The sequence below is a fragment of the Carcharodon carcharias genome, chromosome 8, assembly GCF_017639515.1.
Source record: "Carcharodon carcharias isolate sCarCar2 chromosome 8, sCarCar2.pri, whole genome shotgun sequence".
NCBI classification, from domain to species: domain Eukaryota; kingdom Metazoa; phylum Chordata; class Chondrichthyes; order Lamniformes; family Lamnidae; genus Carcharodon; species Carcharodon carcharias.
Window position 1 is genome coordinate 57,321,056 of NC_054474.1, and position 25,771 is coordinate 57,346,826.

Here is a 25,771-nt window from a genome sequence, read left to right on the forward strand (position 1 = left end):
CTCTAATTAAAAATGCTTATTTTTTTGTGATAAACACATTTTCAACTGAACCAGGTTATCTCTCAGGGAATATTTTTATGCATTTAAAAAAAAAATCATTACTTTTTAAAATATTGCCCAATCCTGGGTCATGGGATATTTTATGCTCATCATTATGCAAATGAATTTGAATGGCCCCTTGAGCAAAAAGAAATCCCTTTGCAAAGCAAGTTCAATTTGAGCACAATTTGCACTCAAAGCAAAAAATCCTGGCAGCTATGTGTAGACCATTGAACTCTGATTGGTGGATTAAGAAATGTTGGTGAATTAAATCATGTTACAAAAATTATTTTTATCATACCAACTACAGTTTAACAAAACTTATGGGCCTTGAATAAAAATTTGCCATTTTGTTCCCTGATGCCAAAGCTACATCTGTTTAGCAGGTATCTGTAACTGATAGTTGGCTCATATATTTGATTTATAATTCACTTACAGCAGGCTTAGATGTAACTTAGTGTGTGGTACATAATGGTAGTCCAGGCCATTAGTGCCAGGAGTTTCTTTCTTTTGGAGTTGCTATGAGATCATTGCTTTAAGTAGTGCTCACCAATGTTCCCTCTAAGCTGCATGTTGCACACATGTGGGCCCCTTTAAGTTATTGCGTATGCATGGTCGTGCAAAATAAATTTAAGGGTCTCATGCACTTAAGTAAATCAGCTGCATAATCCAAAAATAAAATTAGAGGGTACTTTGGTATCCACTGTCACTTGAGCAAGGGGCATCATGACATAGGACTGCCACTGACCTGAGCTGAGCCTGTTTGCATATTAGCTCACATCTGATCTTTAACTAAAAACAATGAACACAGGAAGATGGGGCCTATAATTTATGAAAGTACAATTGTAGCTCAGAATGTAGTCAATGGCTACAACACACATAATGAGTTAACATTACTAAAAATGCTTTGAGTTTATTGAGATATTTCTCTTGTGTTATGTGGCAAGAAACACTCTGTAACTGAACCTTGTCCCCAACAAGGAAAAAACAGCACCAAGATGCTTCACACAGAAAATTAATACTAGCCAGGAAAAGATGGATTAGGATGGATTAGGCCAAAAGTTTGATGAAAGAGATGAATTTCAAGGAGACTAATAAAGAAAGAAAGGGATTGGCAGAGTAGTTTAGGAATTCCAGAGAATAGGACTAAATTGAATCATTGACATAGCTTCAATGGAGGAGCAAAGGGTGCTTAAGGCTACAGTAGAGTGTGGAAGCGCTGTAGCATTGGAGAGATTACTGGCATAGGGCAGAGTGAGGAATCTAAATACTATGATAAGAATATGAGGCACAGGAGTATGAGGAATAAACCTATTAACAAGATCAGATTTGGTGGGTGAGTGTGGCAGTTTAGGCTGGGTTATGCACAACATAGATTTGGGCTGGATTTCTGTGCATTGAATCATGTCGGCATGGAGTTGGGCAACCAAAAAATGTTGCCAACAGCCTGCCTGCCGGTCTGCTGCCTCCATTCCTGGCATTGCCAACTTTAGGGAGGGCGGGCTGTGTGAGCCGGAAAGTGAAATTGCCTGCATTGCTACTTGGCACATTCACATAATTGAGGAGCACTTTAAGAGTTCCCTACTAAGGTCCCAAGCTTTTTGTAGGCGTGAGCGGCTGTTGGGAGCTCCATCTGCCCTGGCCAATTTGAAGAAGATTTGTTCCATCTTTTAAATCATTCACAGACAGAAGCTACAGCAATGGCTGCCCAGTCAGGTCAGAAGGTGATATCATCTCCATTCTCGTCCTACTCATAGGCCGGCAGACCTGTCTCCTCTCCAATTAAGCTTTGGCGGATAACGTGATGGAAATGGAACAAGGCATTCATTGTGACAGGCCTGAACCTCAGCTCAGGGTGAAGAAAACATAAGCAAGTCTAGTTTAGCCCCAGACAATGACTAGTGACAGGACACAGTCAGTGGTGACAGATTCATATTTGTAGAGTAGGCCTAAGAAAATGGGGGAGAAATGAGACTCCGGATGCAAAATAGGATCAAAAATCACCAATTTTGTGGCACTAAACCTTGGGCCCTAAGAGCACTAGAAAAACATTGGACCCTACATTAGGACAGACAATTATTCAACAGCGCCCGATGGCCAGAAAGCCAGGTGGTTTTACATATCTAAATAAACAGATCTAACTCAAGTGTTCAGACTGTTTTTCTAAGTTGGATGAAGCTTGATGTGGAGCTCAAAGCAGCAGGAAATGTTTCTCTGGCTCCACAAGACTCCTGATGGCCACTCCAGGCCTGTGAAGTAGCCCCCATCTTCTTGTTGCCATGATCCCTCCCCTGAGACCTACTGAGGGCCACTGCCAGCTTGAAATTGATTCTCTTAAAATTGATGTTGTCTGCAAGTTCGACAGGTGCCAGCAGCTCACCTAAATGATATGAATAAGGCTCAAGGCAAATAGAGGATGACCCTCAGCCTTCTGAGTTCTGGCACACATAGTCCACACACCATTGATTATGTATCCAAAAAGGACTATTCCAATTTCTACCCCAAATACTCTAGTCTTTGCAACCTTTAACAAAGCTAGTTACAGCTACTCGGGCAGGACAAAAGGAGTGGAGGAGTGAAAAATGGGGGTGGAAGGTCGAATAGGGTGTTATGCTTGCTAAAGTGCAGAAACCTTGTGGTATAGAGAGTACAAATTCTTCCTACAACCAATAGATTGGGTCAAAACGCTGGAACCCTGCTATATCTCATCATACATGGTGGTGAATAATTTAGCAAATAATAGGCTCCATGAGCATCCTCATCCTCAACAATGGAAGATCTCAGCACTTGAGTGCAACCATCTTCAGTCAGAAGTTTTAGTATATGGAAAACCCCCACCATCACAGGTGCCAGTCTTTAACCAATCCGATTCACTCAACGACATACAGGGATAGCTGAGTTCTCTAGAAATAGCAAAGGCTATAGGATCTGATACAATCTTGGCTGTAGGACTGAAGCTCCAGAGCTCACTGCATCCAAGATATGGCTACAACACTGGCTTCTAGCCAACAAGGTGGAAATTGCCCAGATTTGCCCTGCCAAGAAGAGGAGGAGAAACCCAACCCGGCTAATTACCTCTCGATCAACCTGTTTCCAATCATCAGCAAAGATACAGAAAGAGTTATCAAGAGTGCTATCAAGCAGCACATAGCAACAACCATGCCAATAAATGACTTGCCAACGTTGCTGATGCTGAGTTTAGGTTAAATTTGCATCAAAGTCTCAAAGGCAACATCAGACCCTGATTTTTGACTGTGTATGAGGTAATTATTTGCCTGCAATGAGGGAATCACATGCCTCTTAAAACCAAAGGGTTAAAACATCTGCTTGCAAGAGTGCGGTGCAAATGGGAGGTAAGTATTTTCTCCCTATCTTATCCATCTGTGCGCCCCATTCTTGTAAGGCAAGCTATAATTAGGGCATTAGTGGAATGCAATTTTCTGAAATTTCACCCTGTTGCCCTGGGGGCATATTCCCTGATATAAATCTTGGTGAACGAGGTTCTCTAAAATGATAACATATTCGTAAAATTAACGCAGTACCTTACAATGGCATTTTATGATGATGCAACCCTATTGTAGGGCTGTGGATAAAAATGATTCAAACTATCAGAGATCAGAATACCTTAATACTGTTGCTGGGCTCTTTCCCAAATCTTCCCTCTTCCCACACTGCTTATTGAGTCAAAATAAAAGATTAGCATGTTTTTTTTCTCAATTTTCCTGCTCTCTTTGCAAGGGGGACAATTTTATCTGCAAAATGGTGTCACAGCATTTCATTTTCTATATGAGTGATAGCAGGTCAACTCAATCTGCATGTGTTTGAAATTTGTGTAATCTTAACCTAAATTAGTTCAATGCCAGAAACTTTGCATAGAATCATAGAAGGATACAGCACAGAATGAGATCATTCGGTCCATCGTTCCCATGCCAGCTCTTTGCTATAGCTATCCAATTAATTAGACTCCTGCTCTGTCAACATAACCTTGCAATTTTTCTCAAATTAACCAAGTAATAGGTGAAAATGTTAATCTAGCCCTGCAGGCAAGAAACTGTAAGGAATTATTTCAGATTTCAGTACCTCTGCTTTTCTTTGTTGTTTATTTTGAATTTGGCATTATTTTCCTACTATTTACTGTGTGTGAATCGCTTTAATTGAGGATATATCTCTACCACATTACCATCACATCATGGAATCAACATTGTTTATGTATTTACCTATGATTATGAACAGAATTTAAGAAAAACATTGGGTTATTAATTTGCCTTTTCTGGCTGACTTTAATGGCAGCATGCAGCATTGTTGATTGATTCACTTTTCCTCTGGGTGAATTCAGTCTCCAGCCTCTCATTAGGCTTTTTGGCAGAAAACTAGCCAATCAGGTTCTTGCCTGCAATAATGCTCATTTCCCACCTCTCAAATCATTTAACAGCCATTTAACTAGTTGAGTAGTCTACAAGAACTTTAATCCAGCCCTGGAGACAGGAAACTAAGAAATTAAGAGCAGCAATTAAATTGTAGAACCTAAATCAATGGCATGACCATTTCCAGAACTTGAAAGACAGGTTTGAGGCTAGGAACTTTAGGAATGGGAGTAGGCCATTTGGACCTTTGAGTTTGTTCTGCCATTCAGTTAGATCATGGCTAATCTATGCAGATAGAATCAAAGTATTTGGTTTTTTGCAAAAAATCAAAATCTGAGTTTTGAAATGGGAAACAAAAATAATCTAGAAAGTATTTAACAGAACTTGTGGGAAACATACAGCAGGTCAATCAGCACCTGTTTAGAGAAGTTAATGCTCCAAACATAGATATTTCATTGGATATTCTAATGAAGGGTCTACACCTGAAATGTGAACTCATTGTGTTCATGATGATAATCTTGCAAAGTATTTCAGAATTTATTGTTTCAGAGTTCCAGTAGTTGCAATTTGCTTAGAAAGTTTTGAAGGTTGTGTACACTGTCTGCTTCCGTAAGCGCTACTAAATTATATTTAAATTAATTTATTGCCAAATTGTTTGTTATTATAACTAGGTGTGTCAGCAGCTGAACTTTGGGCTCCATGAAAGAGTGTACAGCTGAACATCTTATTGGAACTTTTGGACAATTTTTGTGCCTTTAAGCTGAGAGCTGATAAAATGATCATTGCAACAATGGGCACAGTGCGGACAGCTATTTACAAGCTGATGGTAACTGGTGATGGGTGGGTAGTCTTTAGTAGAGCTTGTGCTGCTAGACAGACCTCTCCTATCAATGACAGTACTGAATCAGTTAATGTAACAATTACAGCAAATCTATGTTTAACTTCTCAAAGAACTTAGCTGCTCAATCTTTAATCAATTCTGACTCAACTAATGAGCTATTCTATATCGTATTGGCTGGAATTTTGCAGCCCTCTTGGCGTTGGGCATCATGGTGGGCACGGGGTGGGAGGGGCGTGGTGGGGGTGGGGGTGGTGCTAGTATGGCAAGAAGGCCAAAAATCGGTTTCACACCATTGTGAAGCCAGGTTTGCGATTGTCTGCTCCACCCGTCAATGGTGGGCTAAATTTCCCGCCACACATTGGAAACCTAATTTCAATACCTTAGTGTCTCATTATAAGCCCTATTTACTGGAATCATCCCCCCCCCCACGCTGGATCATCATGCAGACATGTTTCACAACTGTATGTAAGCGATGTGCACCTGGTGAGCTGCTCTTTGCTTGGGACTTCGAGGTTTGTTTGCCTACCTTGGTTTGGACAGCACTCACGGTCATTAGCGCCAGGCTTCACAGGCAGCACCGCATCACTTTTAGGGGGGTTCACAGGTAGGTCTCTACCTCCCAGATCAGCCATATATGGGTGGCTTTTCAATGGTTGCAGGACTAGGGCTTGCTTGGGGAAAGGGGAGAAGTGCCTCAGGCAGGGGAAGACGCTGCAGGGTGAGGTGTCTACTGGGGAAGGGGGGTATTCCAGGATGTGTGTGGGGGCACATGTTGATCTGTGCAAGTGGCCTCAAGATGGTGAGGGCTGAGGAGGCAGTCTCCAGAGGAGATGAGGCCAGGTGGAGATGTGAGGGTGTGTGTGAGAGAGTGAGTGGTGATGTCCCTTGAGCTGACAGTGAGTGAGATGCCAGTGAATGTGTGATGGGCTTGTGACTGTGTGAGTTTAGAGTGATGAGATAGTTGACTTATCCTGGCAGCATTGTTGAGATCATTCATCCATATTCTGCACAGGATGGCGACCTCATGTGTGCAGCATTGGCACTGACCAACTCTGCCACTGCCTCCCAAGCTGGAATGCTGAGACAGATGGGCCTCCTGCAGACAGAGCCTGGGCAGTGGGGGGTAGAAATCATGGCGGGCCTCCATGATGTCCAGAAAGCATCCCAGGGATTTGTCACTGAATCGAGGGGCTGCATTCTTCTTGTATTTTGGGGCAAGTCCTGGAGCAGTCCGGGGCTGGAAGCATTGAGAAGTGTGAGTGCGGCTGCAGCTTAAATATGGCTCTCTGTGTGAGCTAACAGCACAGTGGGCAAATCAAAGGCCACCAACCAGCGAGATGGCATGTTTCCTGTGGCTGCATAATTAATGAGGTAGGAATGGGACGATACGGTGTGAAAAGCTGCCATGGAGCCGGCGGGTAAAACATCATTTTTCCCACCTGCTACCACCCATTGTTTTTGTTTCCCTAATTGTTTCCCTAATCTCTGAAAGCTGATTAAGAAGCACCCAAATAATAGCAGATTTGTTCTGAACTTTGCTTCCTTTTTGGGAGTAGAAAATGAGTTGCATAGAAAAGTTGAAAAAACATTTCAGCTTTTCTCCTAATTTAACATCCATTTGTGTTTTACTTAACGTGCTTCAGAAAAGGGAATTTGCAATTTTTACATGTTCTACATGTGACCCCGGTCTCACATCATGGGCAGAATTTTCTGCCTGGCGGGCGGGCCCGACCCAATCTCCGACGGTTGGGGAGCCGATCCCGGAGAAGCGGGCCCCACCGCCAGTTTATGTGGGCAGGCCATTTAAGGCCCGCCAAGCGTGACATCCGCCGGGAAGTGCTATGCACTTCCTGTGCGGGTGGGGGGGGGATTCCCCAAAAGTGAGGGTGCGGTCTTTCTTGCATGCTAATGAAAGAGCGCACATCCCCCTGAGGGTAAGTGCTGTCTCAGGGAGATCATTGACAGTTTTAGAAACGTTAAAAATAGAAAAAAGAAAATCCTTAACATGTCCCCCTCATGTGACAATGTTCATAAATTAAATTAAAACTTTATTAAACTTTTTAAACCCCTACATGAAAACTCATCACACAGGTGTATGAGGTTTCACGTTTTTTCTAATTCCCGCCGGGGCTCCTGGCCTGCCCACCAACCTTAAATTTGGATGGGCAGGTCCTTTAATTGTTTCAATGATACTGTCAATGGCCTCAATTGGCCATTGACAGGTCGGTGGGCCTGCAGCTGATTTTGCTGTGCCCCCGCCTTCCTGAAAATTTAAATGGGGCAGGATGACGTTGGGGGTTCGCCCTGATGTCATCCCGCGTTATTTTACAGGACAGCGCCCCGTCCCCTGCTCGCCAACGGCAAAACTCAGCCCCATGCAGTTGATGCTAAACACTTGTAAAGCAATGAGTTCTGGGCAATAAATATAGTGTCACCTACATCTCAAAAGCAAATAAAACACACATCATGTCGTAACAACTCCTTCAATTGTAGATACCTATCTAACATCGGGCATGCACTTTCCATCTATAAACCTTACCTCTTAATGTTTGGATTTTTTTTGTCACTGTTTCACATTTTGTAAATTGTTATGTCAATATTTACCAATCAACTGCTGTGAGGTAGCTGGAGGCTGTGACCATTAGGTGGATCTATGGACCAAGTTTCTGTAATTCCAATACCATCTCCCATATTCACCCAAGCCTTCGTATTCTTCAACTGACCATGAGAAATGTATTAGTTATTTAGTATTTTTTTCTTGGAGCATTATTTTAGCATTTGTTGTCCTTTAAATGATACTGTCTTGCATGAGAATGTAACTGTTTTCTGTCTGAAATGTACAAAATCATTGGTTTTTACCTCCCAGTTTCCTTGAGGTGATTGTTTCTTCAGCTTTATGGACCAGTTCTCCAGATTTCCTTCTGCGCAGTGCTGAATGCTAAGAATGACTGGCCCAGTTAGCAGGACACCTGGAGGCCCACAGCTTACAACTGGACTGAGCAGGGTCTGGCACCCTGCTAGAGGTAGCCTCAATTATAAAAATGGTAAAAAATTTAGTGAGCAATGCAGAATAAACGATGCAGAAAATGTATTATATAGTTCTATGTTTGTTATTATTTATCTTACAATTTAGCTTCAAACGCATTTTAATGCAGCATCACTTAATTCAAACAATACTGTAAGGTGAAGATTGCAATTCTCTTCCTGGGCTAAGATATTAGAAGAACTATATGCTATTTAACTGTGCGAGGGGTGTGTAGGGTTTTTTTGCCCCCAGAATTTTGAGAATATTTTGAATTAACGTTTTATTTTGGTTCCCTGTAGATCAATAACTTTACTTATCATTTTCAGGATTCATAGCTTGTTTTTTAAACATATTATATGATACAAAAACTGTGATGGAAAGAATTAACACAGGGACTAATCATCCAATTTTGCCTTCCTTACTGAGCTAGCCTTTTTCTCAGCTTTATACGTAGAACTGAAAGCACAACTCAGATCAGAACTTAATGATTGATGAGCCATGACAGTGAGTCTCTGTCACTCAACAGCATATTATTATCATCCTACTTCTCTTGGAGAGTTAAAGTTTTCAAATAATGTAAATAATGATGTGCCAAATACAACAAAACTAATCAGAAGCCTAACATGTGTTATGATATGGTGATTTTAGTAAACAAAACTGAGGTAATTGTTGCATTTGGATAAACGTCTCTGGAAAATGACTGATGCACTTCATCAAATGAATAAACTAGAACCAGGTTTGTGAAGCCAAATTGCAAATTTGATTTTTATGGTTAATAAACATTGCATGTCATAATTAGTAAGTTTAAGCATGCATTCATGGCAAAACTAAAATTTCATTTTCCCTCTAGAATCAAGTCTTGACCAGACTCTAATAAGAAATGCAGCAAACCCCTGGAGAAACAAGTCTTAAATAGCTTGAATTTGACATTGCAATTGAGCAAAACTCAATTGCAGTGCAAAAGCCTCTTGATCACTTTTGAAAATAATTCTGAGTTAATCCAAATGTAATGTGATCCTTCTAGCCAGGTAATCAAAATATATATTTAAATTTTAACAGCCAGGAGTTGGGTTCTGCACAAATCTTTAACCAAGAGCTCTCTTTGGGCAGAAATATTCCAACTGTAGATAGGGAATATGTTGCCGGATTGGAACCAATACTGACGTGACCATTCTCAAGGTGACTGCTGGATAACTGCCTGCTTATATGTGACATAAAAATCAAATAGTGTCTGAAACTCCATAGGGGATTCCCCTCGTCTCTTATTTTAATTCTGGCAGGAGACTGGCATAACTCCCAGGAAAACACCAAAGACTTGACTTTGCCTGGTCTTTCTTGCTTTCGGGTGTCAAAAGGTAAATGGCATCCATGGGAGAGTGTCAGGAGAGGAACTCCCTAATCTGGACGTTCCAACTCATGGACTTGGCATAGTAGTGACAGGGGGTATATCAAGTAAGTGAAGGTGTATCGACCTCCACAAAGGCCAACATGGCCCTACAGAGGAGGGGGTGGTGGGGGGGTGATGTAAAAGTTGATTGGGGCACTGAAGAATGGAGCATTTTTCTTTTCAAAAAGGATTGGTTAGGATTAGTAACCCTGGGCAAAGCCCATTGCTGAGGTCTGGTGGGAAGAAGGCTGTTCCCTGTCTTAGGTAGGGAGCGGTGGGGACAGTGCTGTAGATTCTGGCAGCTATTGGAAAATGAGGAGATATGCCCTAAGTGCCCCTTGCACATGCCTCACCCATACTAACTGGATACTAACTACATACAGCAACCACATGCAGAATTAATCTGAAGGCTACCAGCAAACTTCATTCCATCACACGATTATGACCTGAAAGATTTTAGGTTCCCAAAACATTTGGTAAAGAAGAATATAGTAAAATTAAAGCAAAATATAGTAGATGCTGGAAATCTGAAATAAAAACAGAAAATGCTGAAAAAACTCAGTAGGTCTGGTAGCATCTGTGGAGACGGAAATAGAGTCAATGGGCAGAATTTTGTCCTTGGTGGGCATGCGGGCTCCATTGGCTCGGTGGCGGGCGGACAGCCGACACCCCACCGCCGAAACAGGGCCCACCGCCATTTTGAGTGAGCGGGCCAATTAAGGCCTGCCCAGCGGCCTGCCCGACGGGAAGCACTATGCACTTCCTGTTCTGGGGAGGGGGGAGAGGGATTCCCCAGCTGTCAAAATGCTCACTGCTCCCTGAGACAAAGTGCTGTCTCAGGGAGCTTAGTGACAGTGTAAAAAACTTTAAAGATAGGCAAATAAAATATTATTAACATGTCCCCCTTGTGTGACAATGTCATAGGAGATGGGACATGTTAATAAATATAACATTACATTTATTAAAGTTTTTAAAAAAGAACATGAAAACTCATCTAAGACAGGGACAATACCATTATGCCACAAGACCTCCTCAGGATAAGATTCACAAAGAAAAATTGCATGCGATAGAATTGCCCAATACATGAGGTTTCATGTATTACCAGAAGCCCGTTGGGGCTCCTGGCCTGCCCACCAGCCTTAAGGTTGGACGGGCAGGGCCTTTAATTGGGTTAACTACCCTGTCAATGGCCTCAATTGGCCATTGACAGGTCGGCAGGCAGACAGCTGATTTCGCTGTCTGCCCGCTTTCCTGAAAATTTAAAGGGACCGGGACAATGTCGGGGGTTCCTCCCAACATCTTCCCGCGTCATTTTCCCGTCACCGAGCGGGCCCCACCCTGAAATCACCAATGGGAAAATTCTGGCCAATGTTTTTGAAGAAGTCATATTGGATTTGAAATATTAACTCTGTTTCTCTCTCCACTGATGCTGCTAGTCCAGCTGAGTTTTTCCAGCATTTTCTGTTTTTATTTCAGAATATAGTAAATAGGGGGAGAGATTTTCCTCTCACAGCAATTTGAGAGTAGAAGATGACTTAGACACTCCTTTATAAGTGTCTCTCTCTTTTTGGGTACCATGCCCTAAGAGGGCATTGGTGATCATGGGCTTTCACGTGTTGGCCCATGGTTATGCTTGGCAAGGTACTGCAGTGGTTCGCTGTTGCCTTCTGCAGGTGGCTGACCAGGAATGTCTCCCATTCTTACCACCTGCCACAGCCATGTGTTGAAAGGATTTACAAGTTGAGACTCAACCTGTTTGGCTACCTTATGCCCTTGGCCATCAAGTCTTGGAGTGCGACTTGAACCGGAGCTTCTGGTTCAGAGGCAGGGACACTACCACTATGCCACAAGACCTCCTCTGGATAAGAATCACAAAGAAAAATTGCATGCGATAGAACTGCCCAGTTTTCTGCCACTTAAATTTGTAACTTAGAAGGTTATTGACTTTCTTCTAGCCAAATGATTCCCTGCATAAAGTACTAAAGGTTAACACCAGACTGTATAATGGTCTGGATTAATAAAAATGATACTGGGCTTTGCATAGAAGGGACAAACATATAAGGTTACTGATAATATAGGTAGAAATAGAAAGAGAATTGCAGCATGACTTATGGTTGAGTTACTACATACCTCACATCCTCTTTTTTGTGGACAGTAAGATATAGTTCATAGATCTTGCCTCGAGGAATGGCTTCTGGTGGAACGAGTAAACTAATCCCTATAAATGAAGCAGAAATTTAAAGTTTGTCTCTCGCCACTTCAATATCAGTTATTGTTTACAGAATAACATATTTATACAACTCTTTTCTTTGGTTGGAAAAATTATATGGAACTATTCGTTTCCCCACATTTTGATACATTATTCATTTTTTAGTTTTGTGCCATCTACTGTTGTCAGCTATTTTCACACGGCTCCATTCAGCATTATAGATAAAGATGGCACTAAGTTCTCAACAGGTGCTGTTAATGCAGCCTATTTATTCTCTCCCTCAGATTAAATGAATGCCTGTGGGTTTCCATATATGGTGAAATGGTTGAGAAATCATAAAATTCATGTAATGAAGGAAAACCAACTTAAGTGACATGAACCACTGGGCAATGCACTCAAAAGGCCAGCAATTCCTGGGAACAGATCCTGAGGGATCAAGGGGGCAGAATGGGACACCTAGCTGTCCCTTGGTTGCACCCTGACCACATCCTGAGATTTTATATTTTGCATGCAAGCACCAGGGCTGATGTGGGGAGCAGGCGTGGTGGACAGAGGAGGGACACTGGGGTACTTTGGTACAATGCAAGAGGGCCAACTGGAAAGTGCTATAGTTTCAAATTTGCCACTTTTCCCAATCTGCAATTGATTATCACAGGGCAAGTGACTTTTTAAGGAATGTTGGGTCACTTCTGCTTGAATCAAATCCTGACATACCAGTACACTTGCTTGATCCTATCATTGTAAATAAGGCAATGGTAGCATTCTGGACTATTAATCCAGAGGTTTGGACCAATAATCTGGAGACAGGTGTTCAAATCCCACCACAACTACTCTCAATAATAGTGAACATTAAGCCAGCAGATTATTATAAAAACCTATTTGATTCACTAATGTGCTTTATGGGAGGAAATCAGCCATTCTTTTGCAGTCTGGTCTATATGTGACTCCAGGCCCACAACAATGTGGTTGATTTTTAACTGCCCTCCGAAATGGCCTAGCAAGTCAACTTCTCAAAGACACTTAGGGATAGGCAATAAATGCTGGCCTTGCCAGTGATGCCCACAAGCCATGAATAGATAAAATAAAAAGTTGCTTCTTCTGATGATTTTCATATGAATAAGGTGGTTGCAAATTTATCTGCCTTCAGATGCCCATGAAAATTAATCTCATTACAAATTGCTGTTCTTCTCAGGAATCAGCATTTAGATACTTTGTCAGAAGTGTTTAATCAGTGAATCTCTGAGCTTCTTCTCCAAGCAATATTTACTTTATTATTTAGATTAGAGAGTTAATAACACAATCTTTAGAAGCTATAACACTACAGCACATCTGACATCGGCTCTTAACATTAGGTAGTGCTGAGGCCTTCTAAACACTGATCTTTAATGTACATCAGAACATGACTTACAAATGTCTCTGGCACTTACAGCCTGCACATCTGTTGTGCATTAGGCTCAGTAACACCTCAGTGTTTACTTAAATTACGAGATGCTCCCATAACACATTTGGAGTGCCTGAATCGCACTACAGATGTTCAGTGCCCATTTAGATTGGGAGCAACGTGGAACACCTTCTTCTTCAGTTGCATTCTTACAATTGGCAGAGTATTGCTATTTTTCTGAATTCTGTGTAGCTCTTTGCCAGCCATGGCTAGCATCCTTAATTGTTATTGTGGGAGGAATGACATTAGTGAAGCATATTGCAGCCAACTGATAGATGCTTAAAAGGGGTCTATGTGTTGTCTGTGCTTGTATTTCCAAGCAATGTTATTGTATGTTGCTTTCAAAGAAGTTATGAGTATTACTCTGGCAACATGGGGGGGGGGGGGGGGGGGGGGGGGGGGGGGGGGGGCAGTGGGGTGGAAATCACAACAAGATAAGTACATTTTGAAGAAGATTACTGAAGACCTATCCAGAGACAGCTCCTCAAAAACACCATCACTTTGTACTTTCCTGCAACCAGACTATTTCGACAAGAACAGCTCTCTCAATTGCAGTGAGGTAACCAAAGCCTTGATATTTTATGCAACAGAATTGTTCCAGCAAACAGCAGGAGATATTTGCTTAATCAACAAACCTGCAGTGCACGTGCACCATGCATGTCACAGATGCTTATTTACCTCAGCCTCTCAATTCATCAATTTCCATATGGGAAACACCTGGCAACACAAGAAAGCCCCTCACTTTTACTGTCAAGCTGCATTCCTTAAAGGACAAGCATTATTGACGGCATACATGTGACCAAACAGACAATAGCCCAAATGCCATAGATCCACAGAAGTCCACAGCATAAAGGAGTCCACTCAGCCCATTACATCTGTAATGACTCATTTCTAGAGTAATCCAAAACTAATCCAATATCTTGCTTTCTCTCCATAACCTTGCCTTTTCATCTGCTTTGATTTTTCTACTCCTTTGAAAGATGTAAGTATGCTCTTTAGCAAAGTTGTGCTCCAGTAACTCTCAACGTAATATTTCTCCTAAGCTCTTTTATCACTGGCTTAGTGATTATTTTAAAATAATAACCCCTCTCACTGACTCACTAACTAAACATAAGACATAGGGATCAGGAGTAGGCCATTTAGCTCCTTGAGTTTGTTATACCATTCAATGAGACCACGACTGATCTGTGACCTAACTCCATATATCTTTGCCCCATATCCCTGAATATGTTTGGTTAACAAAAATCTATCAGTCTCAGTTTAAAATTAGAATGGATTTAGCATCAATTGTCATTTACCTATGAGAGTTCAAAACTTCTATCACTCTTTGCATGTGGAAGTGTTTCCTAACTTCATGATTGAAAAGTCTGTCTTTAATTTTTAAATGCCCACTATTCCTATACTCCCCAGCTAGTGCAAATAATTTCTCTCTATCTATCCTATCTGTTCCCCTTAATATCTTGAAATCTTCAATCAAATCAACCCCTAACCTTCTCTCCTAATAATTTAAGCCTTGGAGACCAGGTATCATTCTGGTCAATCTACACTGCACTCTCTCCAAAGCCAATATCTCCTTCCTAAGGTGCGGTGTCTAGAACTTGCTCGCAGGGCTCCACGTGTGGTCTGACCAGGGCTTTGAATTCTATGCCTTTGCATTGTTGTCCTCTAGCTCTAAAGGCCAGGATCCCATTAGCATTTTTTGATTATTTTCTGTTTTTGTTTATCACAGTTTAATGACCTACGTACTTGAACCTTCAAAGTCTTGACAGGGTCGATGCAGGAAGGATGTTTCCCCTAGCTGGTCAGTCTAGAGCCAGGGGATACAGTCTCAGAATAAGGAGCAGGCCATTTAGGACTGAGATGAGGAGGAATTTCTTCACTCAGAGGCTGGTGAATCTTTGGAATTCTCTGCCCCAGAGGGCTGTGGAGACTCAGTCGTAATATGTTCAATCTGAGATCAATAGATCTCTACATACTAAAAACATCAAGGGATATGGGAATAATGCTGGAAAGTTGTGGTGAAGTAGAAGATCAAAGGGCTGAATGGCCTATTCCTGTTCCTATTTTGGATGTTATATTCTTATCTCTCTTTGGACCTCTGCTGTTTCTAGCACTTCCCCATTGAGAAAGTACCCTGTTTTATCTTTTTTTAGGTCCAAAGTGGATGACCCCATATTTGCTTACATTTGCATCCATTTGCCAAAGTTTTGTCCATTCAGTTAATATATGAATACCTCCTTCTAATGTTAGACCTCCATCTACACTCCTTACAATGCCACCTATCTTTGTGCTGCCAGCAAATTTAGATCTGTAACTTTCTATTTCATCATCTAAGACATTAATAAATGCAATGAATAGTTGAGGTCCTCTGTGGATACTAGTCACTAAACACTTGTCACATTCTTCCAAAGAGAGTACCTGGCAATTACCTTGACTGTCTTACATTACTCAGCAAATTTCCTAACCGGATCAATAATTTGTCTTCAATATCATGAACTTCAACTTTAGCTAACAGACTGTTATGAGGGACTTTATCAAATACCTTCTGGGAGTCCATATAAGTAAAACTCATAGACAATCCCTGTGCATAGCTTTAGCCACCTCATCAAAAAATTCAATTGGTCAGGCTTGATCTAATCTTTACAAATCCATGTTGGCTCTCTGGGATCAGCTGAAACTTTTCAAGACATTCAGTCACACTAACTTCAGACTCAAGTAATTTCCCAGCAGCTGATGTTAAGCTAACTGGTTGTCCTTCTCTCACTTTTCTTAAATAGCAGAGCGACATGCACAATTTTCCAATCTAAAGGGACAGCTCAATATAACTGAGGAAGACTATGGTTAGGATATAGGAGCTTTGATACTTCAATGAAGATTGACGCCGCGTAGGGTGTAGTGCAGGTGGCTGATCGAATTTCATCAGATTCTTAAAGGGTAAGTTAGGTTAGCATTCCTCCCCTCCCTCCACCACTGTGTTTTAAAAGAGTATTTATAGTGACTGATTTTACAGATAAAGGGAAAACAGTCAACATAATATGTATGGATTTTCAGAAGGTGTTCAATGAGGTTCTCACAGCAGATATGACAAAAAATTAAACATGGAAGTGAAAATGTTGTAGTATGAATAGAAAGTTGGGTGTTGGGCAAGAAATAGATGGTTAAGGTTCATGGCTGCTGTTCAGATTGGAAGAGGTTTAACCCAGTGTTCAGTGCTATGTTCACTTTTACTCTTGTTTTATGTAGATATTTTGGGACTGGACATAAGGAGCACATAATCAAAATTTGTTAATCATACAAAATGAGATTTAGCAGAGAATGAGGAGGATGATAAAATACATCAAGGAGTCTAAACAGGATTTTGGATTCGGCAGAAAAGTCATAGGAGCAATTTACTACAGAAAATGACAGAATTGTACAGTGCAAAGAAAGACCATTTAGTTCATTGTACCTGGCTGGCTCACAAAAAGCCATTCAAAAGTCATTCCTCTGCCCTTTCCCTACACTCTTTTAACTTTTTCTAAGTTTTAAAAGGAATTATAGATTCTGCTTCTACTACACTTTCTGGTAGTGCATCCTTTTACATAAACCTACTAACTTTTCTCTTCATCCCTTTGATGATTATCTTAAACTTATGTTCTCTTGGTTACAGTCTTACCAACCAGTGGAAATAGTTTATCCTGGGTTATCTTACATAAACCCCTTACATAATTTGGAACATTTGTATCAAACCTTTTCTTGTTCGAATGAAAAGTGTCTCAGGGTATGAAATTATTGTATACCTGGGTTATCTAACATATGGCCCATAGGCCTCAATCCGACCCACCATTCCTCTTTATCCGGTCCGCGGAGCAGTGTTCAAAATACAGGTAAATGGAAGCGACAGATCTGCAAGGTGTTGCTCTTCCAATCACAGGCTGTTTCTCTCCCACATTTGCTGCTGATAGGCTGACAGAGAAACAGTCTGTGATTGGAGGAGCAGTGAACAATGTGAAGGTGAGTGGCTTCTCTTTCGTTTTCACATCCATGGTGCATTCTCTCTCCCACCATTCCTGGTGCTGGCCCCCTAAAGGACCACAGGGGTAAAGTTGGTGGAGCAGGCTGGGGAGGCCACAAGGAACAACAGTCACAGCAACAGCGTCTGCATGGCCCCCACCCTTGCTCAGGGCAGCTGGAGTCTCAGACAGGGCGGAGTGAGGAAGTGCACCTGGGCACCTTCACAGCAATCTCGAATACCTCCCCGGTGGTAAAATGTCCAAACCTCCCAGGCCCAGTTGGTGAGTGGGTGAGTCCATGTGAGTGAGTCTGTGTGAGTCTAAGTCTGTGTGCGTGAGTCTGTGTGCATGAGTCTGTGTGCGTGAGTCTGTGTGCGTGAGTCTGTGAATCTGTGTGCACGAATGTATGAGTCTGTGCAAGTGAATCTGTGTGTATGAGTGAATGAAAGTCAATGTGAATGAGTGTGTAAGTCTGTGTGCATGCGTGTGTGAGCCTGTGTGAGTGAGTGAGTCTGTGTGAGTGAGTCTGTGTGAGTGAGTCTGTGTGAGGGAGTCTGTGTGAGGGAGTCTGTGTGAGGGAGTCTGTGTGAGGGAGTCTGTGTGAGGGAGTCTGTGTGAGGGAGTGTGAGTGAGTCCGTGTGAGTGTGAGCGTGAGTCCGTGTGAGTGAGTGAGTCTGTGTGAGTGAGTCTGTGTGAGTGAGTGAGTTTGTGCGTGAGTCTGTGTGAGTGAGTCTGTGAATCTGTGTGCGTGAGTTGTGGGTCTGTGTGAGTGAGTCTGTGAGTCTGTTTGCGCGAATGTATGAGTCTGTGCAAGTGAGTCTGTGTGTGTGAGTGAGTGAGTGAAAGTCAATGTGAATGAGTGTGTAAGTCTGTGTGCATGCGTGTGTGAGCCTGTGTGAGTGAGTCTGTGAGTGCGTGAGTCTGTGTGAGTGCGTGAGTCTGTGTGAGTGCGTGAGTCTGTGTGAGTGCGTGAGTCTGTGTGTGTGCGTGAGTCTGTGTGAGTGAGTTTGTGCGTGAGTCTGTGTGAATGTGTGAGTCTATGTGTGAGTGTGAGTCTCTGTGAGTGAGTCTGGGAGTCCATGTGAGTGAGTCAGTCTGTGTGCGTGAGTCTGTGTGCATGAGTCTGTGTGTGTGAGTCTGTGAATCTGTGTGCGTGAGTTGTGGGTCTGTATGAGTGAGTCTGTGAGTCCATTTGCGCGAATGTATGAGTCTGTGCAAGTGAGTCTGTGTGTGAGTGAGTGAGTGAGAGTCAATGTGAATGAGTGTGTGAGCCTGTGTGTGTGAGCCTGTGTGTGTGAGCCTGTGTGTGTGAGCCTGTGTGAGTGAGTGAGTTTGTATGAGCGAGTCTGTGTGAGTGAGTGAGTCTGTGTGCGTGAGTCTGTGTGAGTGAGTGAGTCTGTGTGAATGAGTGTATGAGTCTATGTGTGAGTGTGAGTCTCTGTGAGTGAGTCTGTGTGAGTGATTGTGGAAGGCCATGTGAGTGAGTGTGTGTGTGTCTGTGTGAGTGAGTGAATGCATGGGTCTGTGTGAGTGAGTGAGTGAATGAATGAGGCTGTGTGGGTGCGTGTGTGAGAAACTGGCTGGGATTTTCTGGCCCCGCCACAGCAGTTGCAGCAAGACATTCAAATCTCTCTTGATTTCGGTGGGACTGGAAGATCCTGCAGGTGGGAGGGGCCAGAAAATCCCAACCAGTAGATGGAATTTTCCCAACACTGCAGTGGCGAGTTTCGTGGTGGGTAGGAGAGGAGAATCCAACGGCAAGAAAAAGTCATAAATCTGCAGGCGTAAAAACAGCTTGCAATTCTCCCAATGGTGGGTTTGTGGCAGGTCGCTTATCCCACCGACTAGAACACCATTTTCATTCATTAGTATCTCATGAATGCTCATTAAAACAGCTGCTCGCCGGAGTCTTGTCACACCTTCCAATCTTGCGTCATGCCTGTGGGAATATTATGTCGGACTCATGTTGAAAAGGTTGACGTGCACAAGTCGGACCTCAGTTCGCTGGTAACTTTGAGCTGAGTGCAACATACATAGCCTACTGGCCATAGCGCTATGCTGGTCTTGTTGTGATAAACGCCACACTGCTGGACTGTAGGGTTGGTCTGCTCCTGCTCTTTACCTACATTGTCTTGAGGAACACCACTGTGCTGTGACGCTCATTCAGGCCTCCACTTTCACATACTAGCACTTCAATTGAGGGCGGGCTGTGGGGCAAGGGTAGGGTTGATGAACTCAAGATGGATAATGGAGAGGGAAGGCTGTGGAATGGCTGTTAGGGGGAAGGGTGAACACAAGGTGCACAATGGGGAGGGAAGGCTGTGGAATGGCAGTGAGGGAAGAGGGGGTCTTTCTGGGGTCGCCCTCTAAGTTCTTGTGGACACAGGAGTGAACAGGAGTCTGCTTAGAAAGAAAGGAGGAAGACCTCCTTGAGATGAAAGCCACTGAAAGCCAATGGCTTCATTAGCACTGTTAAAGAGCTACACAGAACTCAGTGCCTTCGCATCACAGTTGACGCATCTCAAGAGTAACACATGGGAATGTAGAATTTGAATGCAGGCAATAGTGAAGGAGGCACAGCTGTATTATATATGGCATTCCAGCAATGAAGGCCTGTCACCTGTTCACCAGATGTGACAATCCTAACGAGCCAAAAGGCATCCACTCACAGCAGATACATGGGAACACCACTATCTGGAAGTTCTCCTCCAAGTCACTACCATCCTGACCTGGAAATATATCGCCGTTCCTTCACTGTCACTGGGTCAAAATCCTGGAACTTGCTCCCTAACAGCACTGTGGATGCACCTACACCATGTGGACTGCAGTGCTTCAAGAAGGCAGCTCATCACCACCTTCTCAAGGGCAATTAGAGATGGGCAATAAAGGCTGGCCCAGCCAGTGACGCCCACATTCTGTAAATGAATAAAAAAAATTGATCATTAATATGTCACATCAGAGATTGGAGCTCAGAACTAGGTTGGATCATTCATCTCAATTGAACTTTAGCTTCCCACCCAGGGCACAAGATGTTACATATCTGCAATTTCATCTTGGTCACCTTGATGTGTGTGCTAGTGTCTCAGGGACAAGGCAACATCAGCCACCATGCAAGTAGGGCAGGAAAAACTATGGACCCTTACAATTTCCATAGGTTTCATCTCTGAGTTTCACTTTCTTGCCCCTTGAATCATTAATTTCTTCAATGTTTCCTTTCAGAGAGAAGGTAAAAAGCACATATACATCCAGGGCTCAATACTGCTTTTGTCAGGGCCCAAATACAGTGGAGGAGGTGAAGGAGGGAGAGGTGACTCTGCATGCAGCTTCAGCAGGAGGGAGATGGTCAAGCAGAGCCAGAGCATGAACAGGAGTGTCAGAAGGAGAGACCCAAACAATGGGGGTGACTTCCCAGACCCTAGGGTTTATTGTAAAGGAGTCTCCTATTTACAAACGAGTGAGGGGCAATGCTGTGCATGTCTGCACTTGTCCCGAGCTCTGGTACATCACATCTGCCATGTTCTTCGTGAAAACCTGATGCCACATGGAGTTGGAGAGTGCTCCCTGCCGATGGCTTTGAAGGTGACCACAGCGCTAAATTTTTTTGCCTATGGTTCTTTCCAAGGATCAACTGGTGACCTGTGTGGCATCTCCCAGTCCACAACACATCTATGCATAAAGGAAATGCCCTTTACAGGAAAGTCCACCATTGTATCAGGTTTGTTCTGGATGAAGACAGCCAAGCTGCAAGATTCACCAGCTTCGCCGTCATCTCAGGCTTCCCAAGGATGCCGGGTGCAATAGACTGCACCCATGTGGCTATCTGGGCTCCATGGCAGCAGCCCCTAATGTTTATAAACCACAAGGGCTATCATTCCATCAATGTACAACTGGTGTGTGATCACCGGAAGCACATACTGCACATTTGTGCACGGTACCCTGGGAGTTGCCATGACTCCTATATCCTGAGTCACTCCCAGGTGCCTGAGATTTTCCAGGGGCCATTACATCTGTAGGAATAGCTGGTTGGGCATAAGGAGTACCTACTGAAATGCTGGCTGATGACACCGGTGCATCGCCCTCAGAGTTATTCCGAAGAGAGGTATAACGCTGCTCACAGCTCCCTTATAGAGCAGACCATAGGGCATTTGAAGATGCATTTCAGATGCTTGGACCGCTCAGTTGGCTCACTACAATGCACTCCCGACATGGTTTCCTGCATCATCACAGTGTGTTGCGCCCTTCATAATCTGGCTATGCAAAGAGGTGAATCCCTGCCAGAGGATAAACTGGAGGAGGATGACAGCTCATCGGAGGATGAAGATCTAGAGGCCCAGGAACCTCAGGAGGCTGCTGAGGGTCAGTATGAGCATGATCCCGCTATGGAGGATGGAAGACATGGGAGATGTGCCTGTGATACGTTAATTGCTGACAGGTTCCAGGAAGAGTAAATTTAAGTGAAGGCATATGGCCACAACTTTCCTAGCCCTCAAGGCCATTTACTTTCATCTCAGGGGATGCTCAATCACTTGCAGCGAAAATGAGCCCCACATTCACACTTGCACATTCTGGCCTCATGAATCGCCAGGGCTTGTTCGTTGCTTTCGTCTATGGAGCCCTGTGAGTGAGCTCACTCTGAGTCCACTTAGGAACAAGAGCGATGCAAGAGAGGACTTGAAGTCTTCGCTGCTATCTAATGATGCAAACACTGCTGCGATTGAGATGTAGACATGCCTAAGGATCTCCTCCTCCCGTGCATGTCTTTTCTTCTGCCACTACCACTGAGGGGACACAAATGCTACTAGATTATCAATGCTGATGAGCGGCCTCACTCAATGGTGTTCCTTGAGGAAGGAGGGTTAGAAATGCTTACATCACACACTTCCAATAAAGATTTAAACACATCTCCCTGACATCACACAAGGCTATGGAAACTAAATCAACTGAGGTTGACATCACAGGAATGTGAATCGCATAGTGGGACACTATCAGTGAGTGGGAGAATGGCTAAACCTTGACATAAGAGGATGCCAAAAAACAAATTCATAACGCCTTTAGTTGTCCAAAACATTCACATAATCATCAAATGTATTCACAAGAGTGCAATTTCTCTACATGTAGAGAACACCCGTGACCCAAAAGTGACATTAATTTTTCTTAACTTTCCTAACTCTACAGCTATACCTGGGTGCAGCCTCAACATCCGCAGCCTGCTGACTGCTATGTCCTGATGTCTGCGACGACCTTGGCAGACATCCTCTGGTGTCCCAAGGGCTGGAGGGCCCTGGCCTGATAAGGGTCACCTGCTCAGGGGCAGAAGGACCCTCAGTGGCCTGAGCAGCTGGAGTGGATGTGATCACAGGCAGAGAGTGGCTTCACACACTTGGAGTGTCCTGAGATGAGGCCCCCGGGCTGTCTGGATGACACTAATCCTCCCTGTGGGTGCCCGAGGGCCCCGCCCTCACTCCTGCAGAAGACCGTAAGACCATAAGATGTAGGAGCGGAAGTAGCCATTCGGCCCATCAAGTCTGCTCCGCCATTCAACAAAATCATGGCTGATCTGATAATTCTCAACTCCACTTTCCTGCCTTTTCCCCATAACCTTTGATTCTCTTACTGATTAAAGATCTGTCTATCTCAGCCTTGAATATACTTAACGCCCCAGCCTCTACAGCCCTCTGCAGTAAAGAATTCCACAGATTGACCACCCTTCATTATTCAGTTCCTCTATTCTCCCTGTCAAAGTGCATAACCTCACATTTTCCCACATTATATTCCATCTGCCACTTTTTTGCCCATTCCTCCTCAGCTATGTTCTAAATGAGTGACCCCTTACTCTGAGATTATGCCCTCTAGTCCTAGACTCTCCCACAAGGGGAAACAACCTCTCAGCATCTACCCTGTGAAACCCCCTAAGAATCTTATATGTTTCAATCAGGTTGCCTTTCATTCTTCTAAACTCCAATGAGTACAGGCCATCCTACTCAACCTCTCCTCATAAGAATATCCCTCCATACCCAGGATCACACAAGGAATCCCAAGTCCCTCTGTGCTGCAGCCTTTTGCAGTCTTTCTCCATTTAAATAATATTCAGCTCCTCTATTCTTCCTGCCAAAGTGCAAAACCTCACATTTTCCCACAATATATTCCATCTGCCACTTTTTTGCCCATTCACATAGCCTGTCTAGACCCCTCTGTAGACTCCTTGTGTCATCCTCACCATTTGCCTTCCCCCCTATTTTCGTATCATCCGCAAATTTGGTGATAGTATTTTCACTTCCCTCATCTAAGTCATTAATATATAATTTAGATAATTGAGGCCCGAGCATTGATCCCTGTGGTACTCCGACAGTTACAGGTTGCCATCCTGAAAATGCCCCCCACCTTACCCTAACTCTCTGTCTTTCATTTGTTAGCCAATCCTTTATCCATGCTAATATACTACCCCCAACACCTTGGCCTCTTATCTTATTAAATACCCTTATGTGTGGTACCTTATTGAATGCCTTTTAGAAATCCAAATATATTACATCTGCTGGTTCGCTTTTACCTATACTGCTAGTTACCTCCTCAAAGAATCCTAATAAATTTTTCAGGCATGATTTCCCCTTCATGAAGCTATGCTGACTCTGCTTGATTATATTATGTCATTCTAAATGTTCCACTATTACATCCTTTATAATCGACTCTAGCATTTTCCCAATGACAGGTGTTAACTGGCCTATAGTTTTTGTCTCCCTCCCTTTTTGAATAAGGATGTTACGTTGGCAGTTTTCTAATCCTCTGGGACTTTTCCAGAATCTAAGGATTCTCAGAAGATAGTTACCAGTGCATCCACTATCTCTGGAGCTACTTCCTTTAATATCCTTGGATGCAAATCATCAGATCCAGCGGACTTACTGGCCTTTAGCCCCTTTAATTTCCCTTGTACTTTTTCTGTAGTTATATTTATTGTATTTATTTCCTCCCCCTCATTTGCTCCTTGACTATTTAGTATTGGAATGCTCTTAGTGTTTCCTACCGTGAAGACTGAAGCAAAGTGTTTATTCAACTCCTCTCCCATTTCCTGGTTCCCCGTTATTATTTCTCCAGCCTCATTCTGTAGGGGCCCTAAGTTCACTTTGGTCTCTCCATTTTTATATATTTAAAGAAGCTCTTACTGTCTATTTTTATATCACTTGCTAGTTTACCCTCAAAGTTTATTTTCTCCCTCATTATTTTTTTGGTCATCTTTTATTGTGTTTTTTTTAAACTTTACTAATCATCTGTCTTACCACTAATCTTTGCCACATTGTATGTCTTTTCTTTTATTTTGATGCTACCCTTAACTTCCTTGGTTAGCCATGGTTGGTTTATCCCCTTCCTTGAATCCTTCTTCCACACTGGGCTATATCTTTGTTGTGAGTCGTGAACTATTTTCTTAAATGTCTGCCATTGTTCATCAACCATCTTTTCTGCTAAAATCCTATCCCAGTCCACTCCAGCCAACTCTGCCCTCTTTCCTTTGTAATTACCCTTATTTAAGCTCAGCACAGTTGTTTCCAACCCCCAAGTTTCTCACTTTCAAACCGAATGTTAAATTCTACCATATTATGGTCACTGTTTCATAGGGTATTTTTTACTCTGACATCATTTATTAAACCTGCCTCATTACACATTACCAGATTCAAAATAGCCTAATCCCTGGTTAGATCCAGAACATATTGTCCTAGGAAACTGTCCCGAATACACTCTATGAATTCTTGCTCATGGCTATCTCTGTCAATTTTATTTCCCCAATCTACGTGAGGATTAAAGTCACCCATGATTAATGTACTGCCTCTATTACATGCCCTAATTATTTCCTGATTTATTCTCTGTGCTACAGTATAGCTACTGTTAGGGGCCTATATACTACTCCCACCAATGTCTTCTTCCCTTGTTATTTCTTACCTCCACCCATATGGATCCTTTCTTGCTACTGTACTTATTCCACCTCGTACTAGCAAAGCTACCTCACCGCCCTTTCCTTCCTGCCTGTCCTTTCAAAAAGTCAAATATCCTTGAATATTTAATTCCCAGCTTTGATCTCCTTGTAACCACATCCCCGTAATGACTATAAGATCATACCCATTAACCTCTATTTGTGCCTTTAATTAATTTATTTTGTTCCAAATACTATGTGTATTTAAGTAAAGAGCCATTAATTTTGCCTTTTTACCATTTTTCCCCCTTTGACCCTATTTGCTGCTGTTTTTTATGTTTGTACACTCTGTCCCTTCCTGTCACACTCTGGGTATCATTACCTAAACAGCTGCCCTGCTAGGCTGCCATATCCTTTTGCTTTGTAAGCCTACGTATCCCCTTTCCAGAACCCTCCCCCCCATTGAGTTTGAAGCCTCGCTGCAGCCCTAGTTAGGCCTAGCCCTAGGAGATGGTACATCTGGAGGGAGGTCAAGGTGCCTCATCCCCATGTTGCCTACATCTTGATGTTGCC

The 25,771-nt window shown here is 43.0% G+C and overlaps 1 protein-coding gene across 1 annotated transcript in view; it reads right to left on the reverse strand.

Moving 5' to 3' along the window:
• Positions 1–25,771, reverse strand: part of unc5a (unc-5 netrin receptor A) — a 293,027-nt gene that overhangs the window by 85,204 nt on the left and 182,052 nt on the right. The window contains exons 9-10 of the mRNA XM_041194385.1: positions 11,787–11,874; positions 8,104–8,272 (exon numbers count right to left, since the gene is read on the reverse strand). Coding sequence (XP_041050319.1) covers positions 8,104–8,272; positions 11,787–11,874 — 257 coding nt within the window. The remainder of the gene's footprint in view (positions 1–8,103; positions 8,273–11,786; positions 11,875–25,771) is intronic.